This window comes from Lutra lutra, chromosome 10 (assembly GCF_902655055.1).
Source record: "Lutra lutra chromosome 10, mLutLut1.2, whole genome shotgun sequence".
Lineage (NCBI taxonomy): Eukaryota > Metazoa > Chordata > Mammalia > Carnivora > Mustelidae > Lutra > Lutra lutra.
Window position 1 is genome coordinate 20,289,497 of NC_062287.1, and position 22,754 is coordinate 20,312,250.

General features: G+C 54.2%; 3 protein-coding genes across 3 annotated transcripts; 1 reads left to right on the top strand and 2 right to left on the bottom strand.

Moving 5' to 3' along the window:
• The first annotated feature begins 549 nt into the window (after positions 1 to 549).
• On the top strand, positions 550 to 7,056 carry NRGN (neurogranin). Its single transcript, XM_047692498.1, has 4 exons — positions 550 to 760; positions 5,339 to 5,565; positions 5,820 to 5,837; positions 6,240 to 7,056. Exons 1-2 carry the CDS (start codon positions 746 to 748, stop codon positions 5,558 to 5,560), a joined length of 237 nt encoding a protein of 78 aa, XP_047548454.1. The 5' UTR covers positions 550 to 745; the 3' UTR covers positions 5,561 to 5,565; positions 5,820 to 5,837; positions 6,240 to 7,056.
• A 280-nt stretch (positions 7,057 to 7,336) lies between these two features.
• Positions 7,337 to 13,009, bottom strand: VSIG2 (V-set and immunoglobulin domain containing 2). The gene is made up of 7 exons (XM_047692496.1): positions 12,024 to 13,009; positions 11,309 to 11,472; positions 10,493 to 10,700; positions 9,528 to 9,686; positions 8,483 to 8,602; positions 8,223 to 8,367; positions 7,337 to 7,516 (listed from the first exon to the last, which is right to left on the bottom strand). The coding sequence occupies exons 1-7, from the start codon at positions 12,364 to 12,366 to the stop codon at positions 7,384 to 7,386; spliced, it is 1,272 nt and encodes a 423-aa protein (XP_047548452.1). The 5' UTR covers positions 12,367 to 13,009; the 3' UTR covers positions 7,337 to 7,383.
• Positions 13,010 to 13,258: 249 nt separating this feature from the next.
• ESAM (endothelial cell adhesion molecule) lies at positions 13,259 to 22,356 on the bottom strand. Its single transcript, XM_047692497.1, has 7 exons — positions 22,142 to 22,356; positions 18,459 to 18,646; positions 17,222 to 17,423; positions 16,861 to 17,016; positions 15,150 to 15,272; positions 14,751 to 14,877; positions 13,259 to 14,533 (listed from the first exon to the last, which is right to left on the bottom strand). Exons 1-7 carry the CDS (start codon positions 22,209 to 22,211, stop codon positions 14,218 to 14,220), a joined length of 1,182 nt encoding a protein of 393 aa, XP_047548453.1. The 5' UTR covers positions 22,212 to 22,356; the 3' UTR covers positions 13,259 to 14,217.
• Positions 22,357 to 22,754: the final 398 nt, after the last annotated feature.

The following is a 22,754-nucleotide window of genomic DNA, read 5'->3' on the forward strand; positions in this document are numbered from 1 at the left end:
AGTGCGCGGTTTAGCCAGCCGGGCAGGGCCACCTATGCACATGTGGGACTTGTGAGCTTTTGTGTTTAACGTGTGCTCACCCTCAGGTTCTGTACTGACAGCTTTCTTGATTCCCTAGCAGAGCGAGGATGGGACTTCTTAAACGCACGTCTTAGGGGGCTTTTCTTTGAGGACTGGCGGGGGTGAGGCGGGGAGGAGTTAGAGGGAGCCATATTTGGGACTCTAAGTTGTGGAAGTGTGGGGAGGTGGGTGAGGGGTGCGTGATTTTCCACATATGGGTGGGAGGGATGTTGTGCCCAGATGTGAGTGTGTTTGTGCCCGGGATGTCGGGGCCTCCTTCTGCCTGCGGCGGCGTACATCTGCCTGGCAGTCTGCCGCCTCAGCAAACAAGGGGGTTGAATTTGGGAGGCTGGGGTGTGTAGGAGGAATGGATGGAAGTGTGTAGGCGGAGGGGTTGGGGCAGGAGCGGGAGCGAGGCGGAGGGAGCAGGGAGGGGGCGTGGTCCTCCCTGCAGAATCCCCGCCCGCCCTGCCCGAGGCTTCTCCTGATTGGTTTCTCCACCGAAGGGCTCAGGTTACATTCGCGAGCAGAGCGGAGCGCGGGAGAGAGGACGCGAGAGCAGAGCTGCTGCTTCGGTGCTGGTCAGCGGGCACCCCAAGGCCCCAGAGTCCCCACCCAGCACCACACAGACCCCACCCCCGCCCTGCGCCAGCCTGTACCCCAGCCAAGGACCCCCAACACCAGCATGGACTGCTGCACCGTAAGTTAGAGGGCCGGGGGGACCGGCACTCAGCTTGATCTGGGGCAAGGGGCTCCCAAGAACCTCCTGGAGGGAGAGTAAGGGATGGAAGTGCATTTGAGGGTGCTGAAGACCGAGGAGCAATAAGGGGTGCCTGCTGAGACGTGGGTGGTGGGTGGTGGAAGGTACCCGCCTGACTGGGAAGCCCTAGGAAAAATGCTCCCTAACTCGTGGGGGCGTCTGGACGCCCATCCGCCAGGCAGTCCAGGTTGGACCCAGGACTCTGCAGGGCTCCGCAGCAGCGAAGCTGCAGGTTAGACGAGGAGAGGAACTTCCCCCAGAGAGACGCTGTAAACTGTAGCGAAGCTGCGGCGACTCCTTTCAGTCTCCTTTCCCCTAGCTTTCGCCTTCACCCTATTCCCCATCCCACTGCCGCCGCCGTGGGTGGACAGACAGGGTGATCTCCGTGACCCTCGTGCACTGTACAGCGCAAGGCGGGAGGTGCGGGGGCGTGGACAGTCAGATCATCAGCTTAGGACTGATGATGGGCAGCAGAGAGCCTAGTCAGTGTGGTTCTGGGGAGGGGTTGGCCCGTCCCCCAACGCCTTCTCGCCCCGGAGGGGGCTGGGTGAAGTGACCGCGAGAGAGCCCTGCTGGCGAGGCAAGGAAGTGTCTGCAATTTGTCAGCGCCCACACGAAGACCTGGATGCTGCGAGTGCCTGATGCCAAAGTAGGTTGCTGTTAAGGTGACTTGGGTATAAGAGAGCCTGGCCCAGGACCTGGCTACTTGCACACTAGAGGAGTACAGTGATCATACATATATCAAATGTGTTTATTTTTAATTTTTAATTACTATTTATTTTTAGCCCCTACATATGGAGAAAGGCTACTCCAAAGTCCTTGCATTCTTTGTCATTCAGTCAACCCAGCTAAAGATACGAGAGGTTATGACTTTACCTGCTCCCCACCCTCCACCTTATGGCTTACAAAAGAAAAAAAAAAAGTGAGGTTTGGAAGGAAAGAATAACCCAGTTTATAAGAGGTGAAACTTCCCTATGTCTGGGTACCAAGAGGCAGAAAGAACTTAGAGGTAAATCATTGTGGTTGTTAGTATGATTTTGATTCGTTAACATCAATAATATTGGTCAATTTGTGATTGTTTACCATGTGTCTGACATCAAAACAACCCTGTGAGGCCCTGTCCCAGAGCTGCAGGGCTAAAAGACTAAGCAAGAGACCGCACCATGGTCAGATTGTGTGGGGTGGGGGAGATAAGAAAAAAAAGAGGTTCAGGGGCAGATGGCTGGGGCAGAGAGCTGGTACATCCCCATTCTGTGGAGGTGGACTGAGAGCTGGAAGGGACCTGGGACATGCAGAGAACAGAGTGCATCTGGGGTCTAGAGGCAGGACTTTTTTTTTTTTTTTTAAGTAAGCTCTATGCCCAACCCCCTCAATGTCAACCCCCTCTTGCATGAGCCAGCCAGTTACCCCAAGGCAGAGCCCTCTTTATCTTTCATTCTGGGGCTCTCCTTGCTGACCATCTGACCTGGTGTATAATAAACACTTACTCCTGCCTTATTTCCTTCTTGCCCCTTGGTAAGGAGGCTCAAACAGAAATGAGAAGAAAACAGTTTTTTTTGTTGTTGTTGTTGTTGTTTTTAAGATGCAGAGCTGCTGATTCAAATGTACCAGTTGCTGATTTACACAGTCATATATATATGACTTCCCTCCATTCACTTAATATGAAAAGCAAAGAGACATTTTTTTGGATCCCACTCCTTTCTTTTACTTAGTCTGGTTGACTTGGTCTAGCTGAACTCATAGAAATAATTACCTGCCCTGAAGCTTCTGAATCCCATCCCAATTAGTTAGCTCTGTGGCCTTGGTTAAGTTACAAAATGTCTCTGAGGCTGTTTTTGATCTCTGAAATGGGGATTAAGTGAGGTAATGTGTGCAAAGCACAGGGCCTAGCATATAGCAAGCAATAGGCAGGGATAATTTTCTTAAAAGATTTTATTTATTTATTTATTTATTTATTTAAGAGAGAGATAATGCAAAATGAGGTGAGGAGCAGAGGGAGAAGCAGACTCCCCACTGAACAATGGGCCCTATGCAGGTCTCAGTCCTGGGACTCCAGGATCATGACCTAAGCCAAAGGCAGATGCTTAACTGAACGAGCCACGAGCCACACAGGCGCCCAGGCAGAGATAATTCTTAAGGCCTTTAGGATTGGGGACCTAAAGGATTTATCCCTCTAGGCCAAGTTCCAGTTGCAGCTGAAGAAACTGAGGACTCCCCCCACCCCGCACGAGGTGAAGTGGTATGCCCGCTTGGGACCAGAAGTCATGGTTCCTGTTTGACCCTCTAGAGCAAATTTCCACCTCTGGTTCATCCGGAGCTCTCAGGCTTTGGAAGGCACCAGCCCAGAGCCGAGACCCTTCCTGGATTCCGTTTATTCTTTCTCTGGTTCTGCCTGTGGACAGGCCACTTAGCAGCTCTGCCCTGAGAATTCAGCTGGAGGTAGAAGGAGCTGATCTGGGGGAGGAGCAGTGTGTTGGGTAGCTCTGCCTGTTCCAGGTTTCCATTCTGGATCTGGCTGAGGTGGGTAGAGACAGCAGGTTGGCCACAGCGTGGTTGGGGAAGAAACCCCTTCCTCCATAGCTGCTGGCCAAGGATAGGTGGGTCAGGGATGGGTTGGTTGGTTTGTTTTAAATCACTGTTCCCTAAGGATATCCCACAAGAGGCATGAGCTCTGAGAATCAAGGAACCCGAAAGAGTTGTTTCTGATTACAGGTGGAGAATAAGAGGTCAGAGAGAAAAAGAGAGAGAGTGCTAGACCTGAAGAAGACAAAAAGAATGCCAATCCCGTCCACAACCATCTTGGCTCTTAATAACTCTGTTTAACTGCATTTAAATCAGTTGTGGGCATCTTGAGCACAAATGGCAGAACTGTGAAGTTCAGCATTGTGAAGTATGATTTTTAAAGCAGTAGAAGTCCTTGGGTGAGGGTGGGGGGGATAAATACAATGCCCAGAAGCCAGAGGGTCAGATCAAAAGAGAAATGCCTTTTTAACTCCATAGTAACCGTCTGCATCCCAACCCACATTAGTGCTGTGCATAATATTAAGCAAGAAAGGGGCTCAGAGACTGAGGCCCTCTCCATTCCAGAGCCTTACCTCTAAAATCAATACCATCAAGTCCCTAACCTTTGCTTGTCTCAGCTAGGGTAGGCTGTGGGAGACAGAAACCTGAAGCCTGGGGGTGGATGTGATTATTATAGGCTGATCCATATGAAATTGAATTTTGGGGGTTTTTTGGCCAAAAGAAACAACTATTTCATATCAACTTATTGATTAAAAGAATCATCATAATCGCTACCATTTATTGAGCAACTAGATTGTGCCAGACAGAGGATGTATATCATGCTGTTTATTCTTCCTCACAACCCATAGAGTAGATACGATAATTTTGATTGCAGGTGAAGGAGCTGAGATGAGAAAGCATTAGGTAACAAGAGGAAGAGCTTGGCTCATTTTCTTGGCTGCCTTTGCTTATCCTATGGAATAGGGGTTGAAGATATACTCTGGACTCTGACATGCAAGGGTCTGAATCTTAGGTCCACTAGTAGCTATCTGTACGACTTCATGCAAGGTTTATAAACACTTGAATCATCAGTTTTATTAGAGATAAACTAGGATGACAATAAAAGGTGCGTCATAGCTTTGCCGGGACTAAAATAATGTCTGTAAAACATTGTGTTACTGTGCCTGGAACAAGAGAAGTACTTAATGGGTAGCTATTGTCATAATGCCTTTCTTTTGGAGCACACAACACCAAGGGCTTCTTGCTCCTCCTTATCTTTCCTTTGTCCTTTTTTGGAGTGAAACCTTTTCTCTGTGGCTTCTTCCAGACCACCTCCTCTCTGCTGTTTGAGTACTTCCAGGGGAGCACTGGGAAAGGAAGAATCACTGGCAAAGCAGTCTCTTGGCCTCTAGCCCTAGGTGGAGGGAGGCTGACCAGGGGTTAGCCCCACCTTCACCCTAATTCCAGCTTTGAGCCCTGATGTGATCTTACCTAGGGAAGGGACTGGCCTGATCCTTCTACACCCTGTCCCAGGGAATCCTAGACTCAGAAGGGGCCCTTCTGAGCTGGAGGCACCCTCTGAGGACATGGGAGGAGCAGCCACGTCCAGGAGTCCCTGCAGCTGTTTACTTTGCTCCTCCCAGCTCACCCTCCATCTGCTCCGCTGCTCTCCAGCTCAGCCGATGGTGATGGACCCTTCCCTCACTTAGAGCTATTTGGCTGTCTTGTACCCCATTCCACCATGCACGACTCTTTCCCGAGTTGGAAACCCAGCTGTTCACCTGACCCTGACCCTAACTTTTTGCTTGCCTCTCTCCAGAAGGGACACACACACACACACACACACAGCAGCGTTCACGGCCCTTGCTCAGCTATTTCTCCACGCCCGAGCTCCCCTCTCTGCGCTTCCCACTCGCGCGTCGCCCTCATCCCGGGCCCCCCACGGCTCTACTCCTACCCCACCCTCGCGGGGTCTCAGCCCAGTCACCCCACGAGTACCCCCTGCCCCGCCCCCAGGAGAGCGCGTGCTCCAAGCCGGACGACGACATCCTAGACATCCCGCTGGACGATCCTGGCGCCAACGCAGCCGCTGCCAAAATCCAGGCGAGTTTCCGGGGCCACATGGCGCGGAAGAAGATAAAGAGTGGAGAGCGCGGCCGGAAGGGCGCGGGCCACGGGGGAACGGGCGGAGCTGGGGGCGCCCGGGGAGGCGCGGGCGGCGGCCCCAGCGGAGACTAGACCAGGTGAGGCGGGCAGGGCGCGGCGGGCGGCAGGTTCCCCCCTTCCCAAGCCTGGGGCCTGCTGAGAGTGGCCCCGCTCCCCCCCACGAAGGAACCCGAAGACTCCGGGCGGGCTGCGGGGTAGAAAGGAAGCTAAGGGTGGGGGACTCACATCCGAGACCTGGGGTGGATGGCCGGGAGGAGGCTGAGGGCGCTTCGGGTCCCGAGAGCTCACCTGTTCTCTCTCCTCCCTCCCTTCTGCCCCGCCCTGGACGAAGAACTGAGCATTTTCAAAGGTAATGAATACGACTCGGAAGCGGGTGGGAGGCCTGAGGTTGGGGGAGAGAGGAAAGGACCAAATCCCCCACCCTTCCCTCTGTCCGCCCTTACCCCCTCCCAGCCTGCGGGTTTTCTGATACATCAGGACGCCTGAGGCTGCGACAGGGACACACCTGGACCAACACAGAAACGCAGCCACCCGCGTTTGGCTGCACAAACCCGGCCTGAGGCTATAAACACAGTGCGGCGCACACACGCACTGGCCGCGGGCTTGTTTCGGCTCAGTGGCTCGCGTGGGGGTTCTGGGTGACCAGGACCCCCTGGCGCTCCCCGCCCCGGTGTCCTGGTTCAGGAAGGGAGAAGGAAGGGGGAGAGGAAGTACCGGGGAGGGCAGGTGCTCAGACCTTCTCTGTCCTCAGTTGCCGAGGAGAGATGGATGCCGCGTCCCCTTCGCAGTGACGAGACTTCCCTGCAGTGTTTGTGATCCTCTCCTTCCCACCAGCCTGCCAGCTTCAGGAGCCCTCCCTGCGTCCCCAGAGACCCCCTCTCCCAGGCAGGCTCCGTCGAGGAGTCGCTAAGTCCGTGCCCTTTTAGTTAGCCCTCCAGTCTAATATGGTCCCCATTCGCCCTTCCTTCCCAACCTAGCCCCAAACCCCGCGCTCTCATATCTTCCTTCTTTTGCTTCTCGCCCACCTCTGACCGCACCCCGCATGCAGCTCTGCCTCCGCAGCCTCCGTGCACTTCCCTGCGCGCACTGCGGAGGGCGCCCTAAGCGTCGCCCAAGTACACTCACTTAAAAAAAAAAAAAAAAAAGAAAGAAAGAAAAGTCCTTTCGTTCTGTACTCAGATAAAGGGGGCGCTCTGCGTGTCCGTGCTGTTCGCGCCCCAGCCTAGCCCCAGAACTTTGGCTCTGGGGTGAGGAGAGAGGGAAAGAGGGTTTTTATGGTGTTGAATACCTCCTGCTCCGATCGTGAGGGAAAGTACCAAGTACCTATTTCGCACCCCAGCCCACGCCTGCCTGTAATCTGCTTCCCCTCTCCAGCTCTCATGTTGTTTATGCAAACGTCGATCGCCTGGGAGGCTCGGTAGGAGGAGTCTGCCGCGGCCCCGCCCCCGCCCCGCTAGCCCCGCCCCCCGTCGGGCTCCTGGGGCTGTGGCCCGAAGGATTTTTATCTCCGTGTGTGCATGTGACCGTGCTGGGTTGGAATGTGAACAATAAAGAGGAATGTCCAAGTATTCAGAGGGTGCCGGAGGGAAGGGAGTTTGGGTACACAAGGCCATCGCCTGAAGCTTGAGCAAATTTCACTTGATCAAACCAAGAAGTAGAGGCGAGGAGGGGGGGGAATAGGGGAAGAGGACCTTGTTAAAACCTACTTTCTTGGAGCCAACCAAACTTCCCACCTACAGCACCTCCTCTAGGACTCCAAGCCCATTCCTTCTTCTACTGGTGATACTCTTTGTGCTGCCTAGAGGAATTTGCTATGCCGGCAGAAAGAACAGCGAGACAATATGGTGCCCAAAGGCTTTAATTCTTGATACTCCCCCGCACGGATGGGGGGGGTATCAGACAACCATAGGGAGCTTGGACTTTGTGGTCGTCACACTGTTGGCAGAGGCGGGCCTCTCCAGGAGCCCTTTGCTGGAATCAGCTCTCACGGATGTTTGCTCAGAAATCCCAGGCGCAGTGGCATCCTCCCTGATAGAAGAAAATTTTTTTAGTGAAGGCTGGAGGTATCGCTCAAGGGACCCCCCACCAATTCTCTAACCTAAAGACTTGAGATTTTTACTGTGCATGACCATCATCTGTGGAATTTGGGTTGAAATGAAGATTCCATGCCCCATCACGTGCGCGCGGGCGTGCGCGCGCGCGCACACACACACACACACGCACACACGCACACTGCTTCAGGAGGGATAGGAAGTAGCCAAAATCTGAATGTTTAAGAAGCCCCTGGTATTTTTTTGTCCAGATAATCTGAAGACCACACGTGGTGAAATATTGCTCTGAGCCCTCTTCTGGACCCCACGACTGACCACTCACGTGGGTGACCAAGGCAGCTTTTCCCACACAGAACTAAACTCAGTTGAAGTCTCAGGACAAATGCAACTCTCGTATATGGATATGAAAAGGCCTTAAAAACTGAAAATTCTTTTAAGTATGAGGAGGGTGAGGGAAGCTGTGAACCAAGTCCTCCACCCTGTGCCTTGCTCACACCCAAGTGCACTTGCTGTACCTGCCACCCCCACCACCAAATCCCAGAGCTGAGCAGCACTCCTTACCCCCAAACAACCTGAAAGATGTCAGAGTTTGAGGGCTGAAGTCACCTACTCATAACCCAAGCCCTTTTCTCCTTTTCCCCCTTTTCTGTGACACCCCTCCCCCGCCCAACCCTCCTGCTCACCGAATGTCACTACCCCCATATGTCTCCTTGGGTTTCTTCCTCCTCTCTTTCTGGAACTTTATCAGGCAGAACACAGCGACTGACAGGAACAGCACACCCAGGAGCACCCCAATCACAGCTCCAGCCATTCGGCCTTTGGATGGGTCTAAAGGGGACACAAGGAACTCAGAGGAGCAGACCTTCCTTGCCCCTGCTCAGATGTCTCATGCAGCCTTCCCAGCCTGGGCCTGCCAGCCAGACCTCTGCCCAGCATCCCTTACCAGTCACAGAGAGGGTCAGCTCACAGGACGCACTGCCCATCTGGTTGGTGGCCACACAGCGGTAGGTTCCAGAATTGGTCAGGGAGAGATTGGTGAGAATGAGCTGGCCAGACACCTCATCTAGAGGGTAAAGAGGAAGGGTTCCATCATTCATTCAACTCTCAGGGAGCGCCTACTATGATGAAAGCATATTTCATTTCATCCTTACCACAATCCTGTCAGGAAGGGACTAATCTCCTTTATTAGGGGGGACGGTGGCTCTGAGAAGGAAAGTAATCATTTGAGGTGACCCAGAAAGTAAGTGCCAAAGCCATTGCCACTTCTGTGCTCTTTCCACCCTGCAAAGCTGCCTTTTCAGGGGAGGGGGAGAGGGCACACTCATGGAATTGGAGTGGGATGCTTACTGGCTGATGGCAGGTTCCTGACTGGGATGGAGGGAAGGCTTGATTGCCAGAAATGGTATCTTCTGGGGTGGCCCAAAGCTCCCCCAAATGTTTCACTAAGCTGCTTACCCTCCCTTTAGAAGGCAGAACACACACCAGATGATCTGGGGGGGGGGCTCTCTGTATTGATAAAGGGGTGTGCTGGGGCTGGGGTAATGGACAGGACACTGGAACAAGCATGAGAAGGCTGAGAAGCCAAGGCTCTTACCCATTTCTCTGGTTCCTCCCAAGACGCTGACTAAATGATTCAAGCCAGTCCTCGCTACTCTGCCTCAGCTTCCTCTCTGGGAAGCTTGGAAGTGATCCACGACCCTTAAGAAATCCTCAAAAGTGGGAATCATAAAAGACCCCCCACCTTCCATTGTCTTCCAACATCCCAGGAGTACATGTAACTTGAGAAATTCTTCCAGGAGCACAGAGCTACAGGTGACAGGAAGACAGATAAGAGGGAACAATACAGACACCAGGAAAGAAGAGGGAAAGGTACAGCCGTCTGTCTCAGACCCACCGACACAGAACTGAGAAGTGAGGGGACATGGAGTTTAGAGATCAGATTTGCCCAGGTCCTCAGTCCCCTCTTGCCCGGTGCCCCGGGCCCTTACCTTGCACCATGCTGCCAGGAGAAGGTGTAGGGGAAGATCCAAGGTGTACCCAGTTGTACACTGGCCGGGGGGCTCCCTGGGAAGAGCTGCATTTCAGTGCAGCAGAGCCCCCCACAGAGGTCTGACCACTCTTACTGCACAAGGGACTGCTAGGGGGCACTGCAAAATCGAAGAAAGTACCTTAGCCATCTTTTAGCTCTGCCCCACCTCCCCATTAAGTGCTAGATTTCCTGTTCTGGCACTCCCACCAAACAGTAGTCCACTTCTGTCCACATTCCACTGCATCCCCAGGAAATGATTGCCACTGCTGGAAATTCTGATTGTTAGAAAATTCTTCCTCATGTTGAGCCAGAATCTGTGTTAATATAATATCGACCCATTTGGTCCCAATTTCTGCTCACAAAGAGAAATGAAAAATCTCTCCTCCATAGGACAAGCCTTCAGATACTTGAAAGCAGTTGTAGCACACCTCCTAAGTCCTCACTTTTCCATCTAGACATTCCCAGACTCTTTAATAGTTCCTCTCTGCTCATCTCTGAGCAGATTCTGGGTTGGAGTGAGCTGGAAACTCTGCACAGAAGGTTGGTGCCTAGTAACAGGGGCCCTTGTTCCTTCCATGGCCACTCCCTTTCTCTGCCACTGACCTAAAGAGAGACAGAATCTGAGCTACAAAAGGGATGTCCCCCCAAAGATAGGGTTGTTGGGGGGCATAACTCAGATCTATAAATGGGAAAGGTTTTCTCTCTCTTGAATCTTTTGTGACTAGGGACTGAGGGAGGAGTCCTCTTCCTCCCTCTTTGTGGAGGATGGAGGACTTTGGGAAGGAGGTATTTCCCCTTGGGGTCCCCAGTGCAGTGTGTGCTTGGGGTAGAAATCAGGGGTCTGGGGGGGCAGGGAGGACTTAGCCGGACCAGTGCAATCTTTCAGGGTACACGGGTGGCTGCTGGGTCCCCAGCCTGCCTTACCAAGCACAGTAAGGTTGATTAGCCCCAACCCATTGGTGTAGAAATCTGGAGGGTTGTTAACTTGGCAGAGGTAGGTTCCGGTGTCTGAGGGGTCGACATCAGTCAGTTTCAGGGTGGCCACCCCTCCTGTGGGGGGGTTCTGAAGCAGGCTGGCCCTCTTTGCCTTAGAACCAGTTGGATACAGATAGCCATTGGTGAAGTACAGAATCTGGGGAGAAGCAGAAGACACACATAAGTGTCTTTTTCTGCCTGGTGTCAACTCTATAGTCCTTTTTCGAAAGCAGATATAAGAAGGTATTAGGGACCCCTCCTTTTATACCAAACAGGGAAGTTAATGCTCTGAAGCCAGAACAAGCAAAGTCTATCTGTCCCCAAATACCATCCCTTCCCAAGTGCTAAATGAACTAGTTTTACTGCTTTCAGCTAAGCATGGCTCTCAATTTGCAGGGATTGGGGGGGTGGGGAGCGGATTAACGCAAACATTCCTGGAAGGGACATCATTTGATCTTACTAACAATCACCAAAGCTGAGTGTCAGTGGGCTTATTAACTGAAACAGGGATAGGAGAGTTGCTTGTAGGAGTTAGGGGAGAGAGGGAGCGAGGTTGGATATACAGAGCCATATATGGGATTTGGAGTCATGCAGACTGTGGTCCTAAGAACATCTAGAAAGAGACCACTCATTTTTTCATCCAAGCATCCTGGGTTTGCTGATCCCCAAACCCAGCCTCTCTGACCAGCACCCTCATCCTGGGTGGGCCCTCTGTTCCAGCCTCTCCCAGCCAACCCCACTCCAGCGGGACAGCTCTCAGCTCACGGGGTGGGACTCAGAGATGGGCTTCCCAGGCTGCACAAAGCTCCACTCCAGGGCGAAGTTGTCTCCCACCGACGTGCTGTAGCTGCAGGTCAGCTCTGCGGTCTTGCCCGCGGGGGTGCTCAGGGGTTCGGCGGGGACCTTCACCTCCACGGCTAGCCCGGGGCCTGCGGGACGAAGAGGGACGGGAGGCCGGCGGGAGAAGCGCTCGCGCGGCGCCAGGCCCGGGGCTGGGGTGGAGTGGAGGCCTGGTCCCAAATCCCGGTGGGGGTGTGGGGGTCCGGCCAACACGCGGCTCCCAAGGCCCAGGGTTGGGTAGGGGGGGGCCTCCCTCCCTCCTCCGGAGCTCAGCTCCGGGCCCTCAATCACTCCCTTCTCGAAACCTGAGGTTTCCGGAGGGAGGAGCACACATCTCGGCCGGGTTTTTGTGGGTAAAAGGACCGAGACTGGGCCAGGTATGAGGGTGTGTTTGTCAGGGAAAGGAAAACAATAGTCCGGTGGTGGTTAAACCCTGCCGGGGAGGCCGGACTTGCCCGCCGGTTTTCGTGACTGTCTTTCGCCCGCCCGCCCGGCCTTCGACGCCCTCTCCCCATCCCGGCGGGCAGCACCCCCGGCCGGTCCCGCAGGACTGAGCCGGCTCCCAACCGCAGCCGGGAGGCCAGGCCTCTGCCCCCAGCGCAGCACCCCTACCCCCCCACCCCCACCCCTGCCTCCTCACCGCCCAGGCAGACGAAGCCCAGCAGGGCCCCGCAGAGGATGGGCCCCGGAAGCCGGGCCATGACCGAGTCCAGCTGTCTGGGGGTGGCTCTGGGCGTCTGGGTCTGGGCGAGGGAAGGCAGCGCCCAAAGGGCAGCCTCCTGGTGCAGGGCAGCAGCGAGACTGACTATCTCAGAGCAAACAAGGGGAGAGGCCGCTGCCCTCAGGTAAGGAAATGCTCCTCCCTCCTCCAGCCCCAATACTGGAATCATCCTAGCCTCACTCCCTTCTTCCTTCCTCTTCCCCCCTGTTTCTGAAACTGTCAGGTCCTGGGGAAAAGAGCAGGGCTTGGGTGGGCACCCCATGGGAAGGGATCAGATCTGGAGTGATCTGTAAACAAAGAATGGCCCGGAAGAAGAGGGAGGCATTTTAATAACCTGAGTTGGCAAATGGACATCACGACTTTGGTGTTCCAGAGCATGAGCCCAGGCAGAAGACCCTTTCTGACCCCTTCAGAGATTCTTATCCTTCCTAGCCCTCCTTTTGTCTGAGATCCTTCTTTGGCACCTTTATCAGGCTTGCTGAGGTAGGAGTCTCCATGGAAACCACAGCCACCTCCCCACTCCCAGAGCCACTCCTTGTCTTGGCAGAGAAACTGAGTCTTGGAGGAGACCCCACCCTTGACAGGACAGGGGTGACAGAATTGGAGCACAGGCCTACACCCTGTCCTATGTCCAGCTTTCCCTCACTGCACTGGAGGGGAAGATGTGTTTGTTAAGGACTCAGTGGTCTGGGAGAGGGAGGAACAAGTCAGGTTTCTCCCTCCTACCTTTAAGAGGAAGCTGGAGATTAAGAGCACCCACACCCCAAGTCTGTGAGCACCCTTAGCAGGAAGGGCACCAGGTTTCAACCCTTTCCTGCTCCGAGTGGGTTAGGGTCTTCCTGGCTTCAGACTTTTTGGGCCCTCCCCATGATACCTGAGAGCTAATGACCCTTTTATTTATTTTTAAGATTTATTTATTTTAGATGGAGAACGAGCAGGAGGGGCAGAGGGAGAGGAAGAGAAAATCCCTGGCAGACTCAGGAGCTCAATCTCAGGACCCTGAGATCACAATCCTGAGATCAGGATCTGAGCCTCAACCAGCGGCACCACCCAGGCGCCCCCACAAATGACCCTTTTAATGACTCTAGAAGCGCTGTTCCAGGAAGTTGTGTGGAAAAGCCCTCCAGGTTTTGAAAAGGCAATATGACTCGTACTTTCCATACAAACACAATGCATCTTTATTGAAATTTGAAAAATAAAAACAAAAACACACATTTCAAGTTAGTTTTAAAAAATACCTTCCCTATCCCCTGTCCCAACAAAACCCAACCAAGAGAGCAGGACGGGTCATATGAAACGCAGGGAGCTGAAGTGGGAGTGATGGTGCTGTTAGATAGGGAGGAGTACAGATCGAGGGGGCATGGAGGACTCACTGACCGGCAGTCCTCACCCAGACCAGCGTTCCCTGCAGTCATAGGGAGGACTGGGGAAGGGGGTGGGCGCTCTTCCTAATCTGAGGTCCACTTTCTCTTCTTCTACCTCCCGAATGTTTGGATCTTTTTTTTTTTTTTTTTTTTTTTTTAAAGAGATGAACAAAGTCCTTTCTGATGAACTGATGAGGAACTGAGGAGGAATCCGTCTTGGCACCAGGAGCTGGAGAGAGAACACTTCCAGGGTTAGGAATGGAGCTAAGCTCTGGAATGTGTGAGAGATTCTTGGAACACAGGAAGAGCCCATTGAGATGAAGAATAACAAACAGGTGAAGGAGAAATCAGGCAAGGTCCTTATAGCCTCAAGTAGTTTGCATTGTATTCTTTTCTTTCTTTTTTTTTAAGATTTTATTTATTTATTTGACAGACAGAGATCACAAGTAGGCAGAGAGGCAGGCAGAGAGAGAGAGGGGGAATCAGGCTCCCTGTGATGCGGGGCTTGATCCCAGGACCCTGGGATCATGACCTGAGCCAAAGGCAGAGGCTTTAACCCACTGAGCCACCCAGGCGCCCCCGAATGTTTGGATCTTAACTGAGACTCAGTTTTCCCATAGTAGAGAAAGATGTGGGTGGAGGACTGGAGGTCTGGAAGGTTGTCCCCCAAGACTCAGGCCTCTGAGCTAGGGCTGACCCTTATAGGAAGGAGAGAAACCAGATGGCTTGGGTAATAAGTGGCTGGACCATCACACCAGAGACCCAGCCTGACTCTGGGCAGGCACCATTACAGGGACAGCACCCATGCGACTCAGAGCAGAGGAAGAGACTCCACCAAGGCTGGGGGATATTGGCTGAGGTTGGGCCGCATCTGTCCTGGGCAACCTGGGTGAGGGCAGGACCTGACTGGAGAGGCTGAGCGTGGGGGTCAGTGCACCAGGCCTGGGAGGACCTTGGGGGTGCCGGAGGGCTCGTGCTGAGGTGACAGAGGAAAGGGTCCCGTTCTTGGAGATTGTATCTGAGCCCTTGGGCCAAGGCAGGGTCCGGGGAGCAGTGGCATCCTCCCTAGTGATCAAAGAAGTGATTAAGAGGTCAGAAGCTGGAGGGGGGAAGAAGGGAGGATTTCTACCGGCTTTGTCTTATTCCCTGCACAGACACCATTTCACTCTCCCCTCCCTTAAAATCAGTCACTGCCCACCTTTCCCTTAGATGACAGCGGCCTGAATTCCCAGCCAAGGGAAGCTAGGAGAACCCCACTGGGGCAGAGACCAGACACACTTACTTGATATCATTGGCCGGCTCCTCTAGGGCCTTGCTTCGGCGTTGGTACAAGAGGACCAGCCCAGCCAGCAGCCCCAGTCCAACCAGAGTGCCCACAACAGCTCCAGCAACAACCGTAGGCCCTGGCCCTGGAAAAGGCTTGGTGTCAGGGGCAGACATCCAGGGGAGACACTGGTCCCCACCCCCTCCAATCCCTCTACCCCACTGCCACCATAAAATTTTTTTCTTCTTCCTGTCAAGCAGAAAATGCAGTGACCAGACATTTGTAGAAACATTGACCAGGACAAGCTCTTTGTCCTGTTAACAGTGAGAGGCCTCAGCAGGAGGCCTCCTCTCCTCTTCCAAGCCCACTCCCACCGGTGTCCAATCTTCTCCTTAACCACACTTACCCCTCACTGACCTGTGCTCACTTCCAAGGTCACATTGCACTGGGCACTGCCCACCTCATTGTGGGCCCTGCAGATATAGACTCCAGACATGGGACTGGAAAGGTTTGTGAGGCTTAAGGATCCACGGATGGCATCTGCGGACACAATTGGGCCATCAGTCCAGGGACCCTTTCTCCCACTGGAAAAAATTCTGTCCCTTCTTGAATGTCCTCTTTGATTCTCTGGGAGACTCATCTGTCTGTTCCCTCACAGTGGTAAAAGTTGTGACAACCAGCATGCTGCTAACTCGATGACCCTCTCCATTTCCACAGGTCAGTGTCCCTGATTGAGATCTAAAAAGATTCCAAGAGGAACTGGTGCCCAGAAAAACCCAAGCACCATGTTTGCTTTTATTTCTGGTTGGCGGGTGTGGTGAGAAAGAACAGGCTAGGAATCAGAAAACCTGACATCCAGAATAGGACATGTGACTTTAAACAGGTTACTTGCTATCCCTGGGTCCCAACTTTTTGATCTGTAAAAGGGGTAATATGACCTCCTTGATGGTGTTGAAAGGATTATATGAAATAATCATTATTACAGTTAAAGTTTATTGACCGCTTACTCTATGCCAGAGACTAAGTTCCTTACCTGAACTAACTAGCGAAAATTTCACAACAAACCTATGAGCTTGAGCACTATTTAAAAAATACAAATGATTTTGGGGCACCTGGGTGGCTCAGTAGGTTAAAGCCTCTGCCTTCGGCTCAGGTCATGATCCCAGGGTCCTGGGATTGAGCCCCCCATCAGGCTCTCTGCTTGGCTGGGAGCCTGCTTCCTCCTCTCTCTCTGCCTGCCTCTCCGCCTACTTGTGATCTCTGTCTGTCAAATAAATAAATAAAATCTTTAAAAAAAATACAAATGATTTTTGTGGCACCTGGGTGGCTCAGTCAGTCAAGCAGCTGCCTTTGGCTCAGGCCATGATCCCACGGACCTGGGATCTAGTCCCGCATGGGGCTCCCTGCTTAGCAGAGAGTCTGCTTCTCCCTCTCCCTCTCCCTGCCCCTCTGCCTACTTGTGCTCTCTATCTCTCTGTCAAATAAATAAATAAAATCTTTAAAAATATACAAATAATTTTTATTATAAAAATGGTCAAATGGAAAGTAGAAAGAGGGACAAAATGAAATTCCACATACCCATGTAGTTTGCTAACATTTTGCTATACTTACTTCATTTCCCTCTTTTTGTGAGACACTTAAAAATAAATGCTCACCATGAGTCTCCAAAAAATAAAGGCATTGACTACATAACTATAATGCCACAGCCACATCTGCTAAGTTAATAATCCTTTAATGGAATTATCTAATACCTAATAATAATTATCTAATTATCCATATTGAAAATGTCCCAGTTGTCCCAAAACATTTTTTATAATTAGTGGGTTCAAACCAGGGCTATGACATCCCGTTTTACAAATGGAAGCACAGAGCCAAGTACAGCTAGTACATGACAGAGCTGGAATTTGAATGCATATTATCTAGCTCAAGAGCCTCTTCAGTGACAAAAGTATACAGCATGTGAAAGCCCCCAACACAGAGCCTGCACCTGCTGGGCCCTCTTTTTCCATCCCTTCTCCCCACTCCCTCCTTCACCCCAGAATTTTGCAGCACAGCCTCCCCTTTCACCCCAGTCCCTCTGGTGCCTCTCATCTTTCCCTCCCCCAGCCACAGCCTCAAGTTCCCTCACCTAAAACTGGTGCAAAGAAAACCTGGGCGGATGGGGGTGCCCGCTCCCACTGGTACTGGGCAGCTGGCTTACTCCTCGGGGACTGGCAGCTCAGGGTCACATTGGTCCCCACACGGGGCACACCCAGGAGACCACAGGATGGAGGAGCTGGAGGAACTGAAGCAGGGAGACAGGTTAAAAGCTCAACCCCAGGGGACAAACAGATGCCTCCCACCCCCCCCCCCCCCACACACACACACCTGGCCTTCTGTCACTCTGTCTGCCCTCCTCTAATGTTTACACTCAGCCCTTTGGGAGACAGACCTGCCTGGGCTCCCATGGGGCTGGGGAAGGTGTTGCCAAGTGTGTGCTGCTCACTCACCCAGCACACTGAGTTCTAAAGTTTTGCTGCTGTGGCTCCTTTTGATGCCTTGGTGGTCTTGCACATTCACTGAGCAGCGGTAGGACCCAGAGTCTTTCTCTTGGAGGTCCTGCAGCCGCAGTGACACATTCTGGGAAGGCATGGAGTAGACCAAGGATACCCCACTTTTGCTTGACGTGGTCCCACTGATGTACGCCAGCACCTGGTATGGGACACAATGCCTCCCCGTTATTCCATGTATGCCCTGTGCCCACAGGTTCAGCTAATCCCCCCTCCCTCAAACTGGCAGTCTTCAACTGCTTCTCCTCTGCAGTCACTTCCTCTGACCTGTCCCAGCTCCCCATTCCCCCCACTGTCTCCCTCCCCTCTCTCTCCCTGCTCCTGGGTCCTCTTCCCCGGGACAGCTCTTGATCCCGAATGCTTTGTCTCCTCATCTCCCTCTTAGGGTGTTTAGAAAGGTGGTATGATGGGTGAGGGATAATGTAAACAGAAGGTATTTATGAAAGAAACTTAGATTACAGGGAGTAGGTCAAAAAAAATTTTTAAATCTTTTTATAATCTTTTTCTTGAAGATGTCCCCTCTTCCCTATGTATAAATTCAGGCTCTGTGAAACCCTGGATGTACCCCTGTAATTTAGATTTCTCTCATATGTACTCCTATTTATCAAATGACCTCTAGAAAATACTTTCCAGAGCCTTGGGAGAGCCCAAGCAAATAAGGGGCTCTGAAAATGAAGTTTCATTAGCTTCCAGGTAAATAGCCTCTGAGAAGAAGTCTGATATCAGGAAGGAGGGTAGATGTGAGGTTGGGAAAGGAGACTGCCCCTGGGGCAGTGGGATGGATTTGGGAAGAGAAGTGGCCTGTGACAGCGCCCAAAAGCACAAAGAAGGTGAAAATAGGAAGATGCTCAGCTTTTTCATGTTGTGAGAAACTTGCCTTAACCCTTCCCTGGTCCTCAAACCCCAATCCTCGCTGCCCCTCCCCCAAAGCAAAGCAAAATGCCTTTCCACGTTCCTGTGTCTTGTGTCCTGGATTTCTAGGGTAAGTTGGGGAAAAGAAAATTCTTTGGGGGCCTCCAAGGTCAGAACAAAAATTGAGCTGGTGAGGAGGACCTTACTTTTTCCTGAATATTCCTTCCCCATCCCCCACCCCTGGCCAACCCTCCCACTCTGGCCACTTCTTCCCCACGCTCAGCCACAGCGTGTAGCCTCCGGCTGAAATGCTACCCTCCCTCACCTGGTTCAGATCCTTCCCTTCTTGCTCCAAGAACCACATCACCGTGAGCAACTCCCACCGCTGGGACGAAGATACCTGTCCTTGCACAGTGTACCACGCTGGGAGCACCACTTCTGATCCTTCCACTGCCTTCAACCTGGTGAGGCCAGAGGGCACGTGGAGCTCCAGCTGGGCCTGTGAGGGGGACGCTGAGGACAAGAGCACGGAGGCATGAGCTCGGAGGACTGGCTTCTGGCTCCTCCGCCTGCGAATCTTGCCCAGCGCAGCGGGAGGAGAGGAAGACCCCAGCAGGGTCCCACCTGTGTAGGCCTCGAGCAATGCCCAGGGACTGCTGACCTAGTGTCCTGCTTTCATCAGAAGGTATTCTCTGTAATCTCGGCCTGTCTGTGGGTTCCTAACAGGGGTAGGGACCCATTTCTGTGCATTTATTTGTATCCAGACTAGCAGATTTCAGAGCACCAAGAAGAGGGGGCCAATTTCCAGGGCAAGGGGAGAGGAAGATCTCTAAGAGGAAGGGCGTGTTGAATACTTTTAATCTGCACTCTACGTAGCCCACTTGCTCCCTCAATTTCCCCCCGAGAGGGAGCCAAGAGGACGTAGCGACGCTGGTCAGGATCGCCAGCGTTCCCCGCCCCTGCTTCTCAACCTGACGGGCGGAGGGGGTTGGGAGGCCGCGGGATTAGCGATTAACCCGCGGCTCCTTCTGAACTAACAGCTCGGAGGGAGAGACCGGAGCCGCCCAGCGCTCCAGCTGACCGACTGACGGCCGCGCTCCCCCGCCTCCCGCTCTGTCCCGACCCAGGGCCTGCCCTGGGAAAACGGAGAGTGGAGGCCCAGAAAGGGACCCTTTGGGGGTCCAGGCGATCTGGCAGGGTCCTATGAGGTCGCAGGAAATCACGGGCAGAACTGGAACACGAACGAAGGCACCCTAGCAGTCAAGTACAAATCTGCGTGTGTTTGGCGCCAGTTCAGGAGGTGGACTGGGGTGTCGGTTTCGAGGAGAGGACAGTGGAACCAGTGCTTGCTGATGACGTCCAGAAACATTCACTTTTTGCCCTTCAGAGAGGCAATGGAGCAGCGGAATCCTAAGCCCTTGGGAGGAATAACCTTGGGCTTGGACCGGCCAGGCCCCAGGAGCCTAGCCACCGTAGCCCCTGGCCTCCGCCATCTCCGCGTGATGACCAGGAGGCCAAGGCGCGGACAGAGGCCGCACGCAGGCCGGGCTTTCCGCCCTCCTGAAGCCGGGCTGCAGGCCCCTAAGGGCCCCGGCGCGGATCCGGCCAGGATGCGAGCCACCCCCAGGGCTTTCCGCCTGCGCTTCTTTCCAGAACCCCCACCCCTATTCCTTGGCCTTCTCGACACCCCCCTATCCATTTCCTGGCGGGTCCCTGCGGACCGGGCAGGAAACTTGTGCCCGGTGATAAGCCAGAAGACAATGACCGGGGCGCCGCTGGACCGGAGGCTCTACAGGAGAAAACAAACTCCGCCTCAAGGAGCCCGACTCCCCTCTGGGGACCGGGGCGGACCTGGCCCGCACGCAGGTCTCGGGAGGCCGGGACGACAGGAGGCCTGCGGGCGGTGCCGGATGTCCCCCACGCCTTTCTGCAGCGCACTCCCGGGAGGCGGCAAACAGTTCCCGTCGGGAAACCTGCCTGGGGCCTGGGAGACGCGCGAGCTTCCTTCGCCGCAGGTGCCCCCGGCGACCTCCCCCAGGTTCTATATTGACCTTTATTCACTGCGAAAGATGGCAGCGGTAAAAGAGCTAGTGATGGACACACTGGGGTCTGGGCAAATGCTCCCTGTCCTACGCCACAGTGGGAAACTAAGAGCTGAAACTAGGACACCCTCAGGCCTGGGTGTCCGCGGCAGCAGAAGCCCCTTTTTGATGGCAGGGTCCGTGGTACCACAGGCAGAGGACAACCGAGTAGTTGGGTCCGAGTGAAGGACACAGGAACAGCCCAAGAAAGGGACTTTCTGGCCCACTCCAAGACCAGAGTGATGGAGCCGGCAAGGCCCAAAGGAGCACAAAAAATGGGCCTGCTCCCGACGCTACTATTTTTAGTCTCTTTTTCTCTGAGAAACTCCCCCCGCAGGCTTCTCACGCCCCAGGGGCAGCAGCGCAGAGCCACCGAGGAGCACGGAGCTGCGGGGCCTCCCCGACAGCCCAGTGCAGCGGAGACCAGCAGAGCTGGTGCCTGCCCCCAGCGCCCTGGGCCCCAGTGCCAGTTAACTCTTGAGTGGCTGGTGGAGGTCAGCAACCCCCTGGGCCACCTGGTAGGGAGGTTGGGCCTGGGCTGTCCTTGTGAAAACTGAGGGCCAGAGTTAGGATAGGAAAAGGAGAAGTTGCAGGAGAGGTGCAGACACTGCCCAAGCAAGGAACTGGGACTTTTCTCCCTTGCTTGGCAAAAGCCCCAGCAGAGAGATGGGGCATATTGGGGATAGAATGCAGAAGGGAAAGGGGTGCTGAGGTTGCCATTGGGAGAAGGCAGCCAAGAAGTGAAGGGATCGGGAGCAGGCCCACCGAGCCTACAGGGACAGGAATCTGTCCAGGCTTTGGTGTGGCGGGTGGGCTGCTCAGAGTCCTCTTTGTCTAGGGACCCTAATCACTTCATGCCCCAACACTCTTGCAGCACAAATCAGGCTAAAGGGGGCATGGGTGAGAGTTAGCTGGTCCCTGTCTCTGTCCCCATCACTATGGATGAATTTCACTCTGTCTCTCTGTATCTGTGACTTCCAACCTGAGTGAAATGAGTTAAATTTGACCTTGACAAACTCACCCTTCACCCTTCTGGAGATCCTTGAAAAGAGATGGCAAGACAGCCCCAGAGGAAGATGCTTATAATGGGTTTAGTTCTTGCTGGGCCCTTACTCTCCAGATGTCACAATGGACCATCCCCAGCTCCTGAGAGCTCCTGGAAGCCTTCAACACTCCTTGAGCACTTGCTCCAAGGAAGCGCCCTTCTTCTCTGACTCTTTGAGGAAACTTCTCTCTATTTCCTTTGTCCGTTTGGCTCTGGGAACCAATGGGGGTGGTGGACCTCATGGTGGGGGGGGGTCACAATTCTGCTCCTTTAAGCATTCAACCCCCTCCCCATTTCCTGTGTCCCAAGTGACCTCACGGTCAAACTTTTGGGGCACCTCCCTTTATTCCCAGGGCAGGAAGCTGGAGGGGGGTAGAGGGAGGATCTGGGCTGGGGAATTGATGTGAAGTGCGTTTGCCAAGCCTGGGATCCAGGGGATTCCTGGGGTTCTTACATATCAGCTCCAGTGTGGGGTGAAGGACCTGAGGGGGCTGGAGTTAAGTCCTTAAGCTCTTTAGCCTGTGTCTCATCTAGCCGCTCATCTGGCCCTGCTGGGTGGAGGTGGGGAGTGCTGATGAGGAATGGTTCGCACAACTCACAGAGAGGTCTACCCACACAGATGCCCTGACCCTCTCTCCAACCGGGCAGAGTCCACACCCAAAGTGGTAGCAGTCGGGACAGAGCGGAGATAGAAGTCAACCCCACCCAGTGATGCCCTGGGAGGGTAGAGCAGGGAGGGAGTGTGGGGGGAGGAGGGCAAGAGTCAGAGGGGGGTGTCCCCATCCATTCAGTTCCTTCATCAGTGCCCAAGACCACCTCCCTCAGGGTCGGATTCATCCCATTACCCGTCTCAAGTTCCCTCCCCGGGAACGTTTCACTCACCGAGGGTACTCAGCCCCAGGAACAAAAACCGCAGCAAGCTGGTCGCAGGGTGCCTGGGCAGGGAAACCATGGCACTCCCTGGCCCCGACGGAGTAAGGGGCGCCGGCTCCGGGACACACCGAGCGACAGGTGCTGAGGCGAGTAGGCAGCTGGGGCGGACGCAGGAGTCGGGCCACTGACACCGAGGGCGGCTCTAGCCAGAATCTGTGCGTGTGTGTCCCGCCGGCGGGGTGGGGACCGACGGGGACGGGGGGGGCGGGGCGTTCGAGGGGGCGGAGAGGTCGCGGTCTTCCCGGGCGGGGCGTGCGGGTGACCCGCCACCAGGGGGTGAGGGGGGCGGCTCCCGCGCTCCGACGGCCTGATCTCGCGGCCTCCACCCTGGCAGGACGCAGGGTGGGGTCCGGTAAGTCTCGGTGCCCCCACAGCCGGCCGGGGGGCCAGGGGAAAAGGGAAGGGGCCTGAACTCCCACACTGAAGCCATACCCTTCCCCCTCCGCCGCCCGGGTGGGGGGAAGACGGGGAATCGAGGGAGGTTTGGAGGACTCTCCGACGTCCAGGAGCCGCCCGCACCCCTGACACCTGAGCCGGCCGAGACTCTGGCCACCGCTCCGAG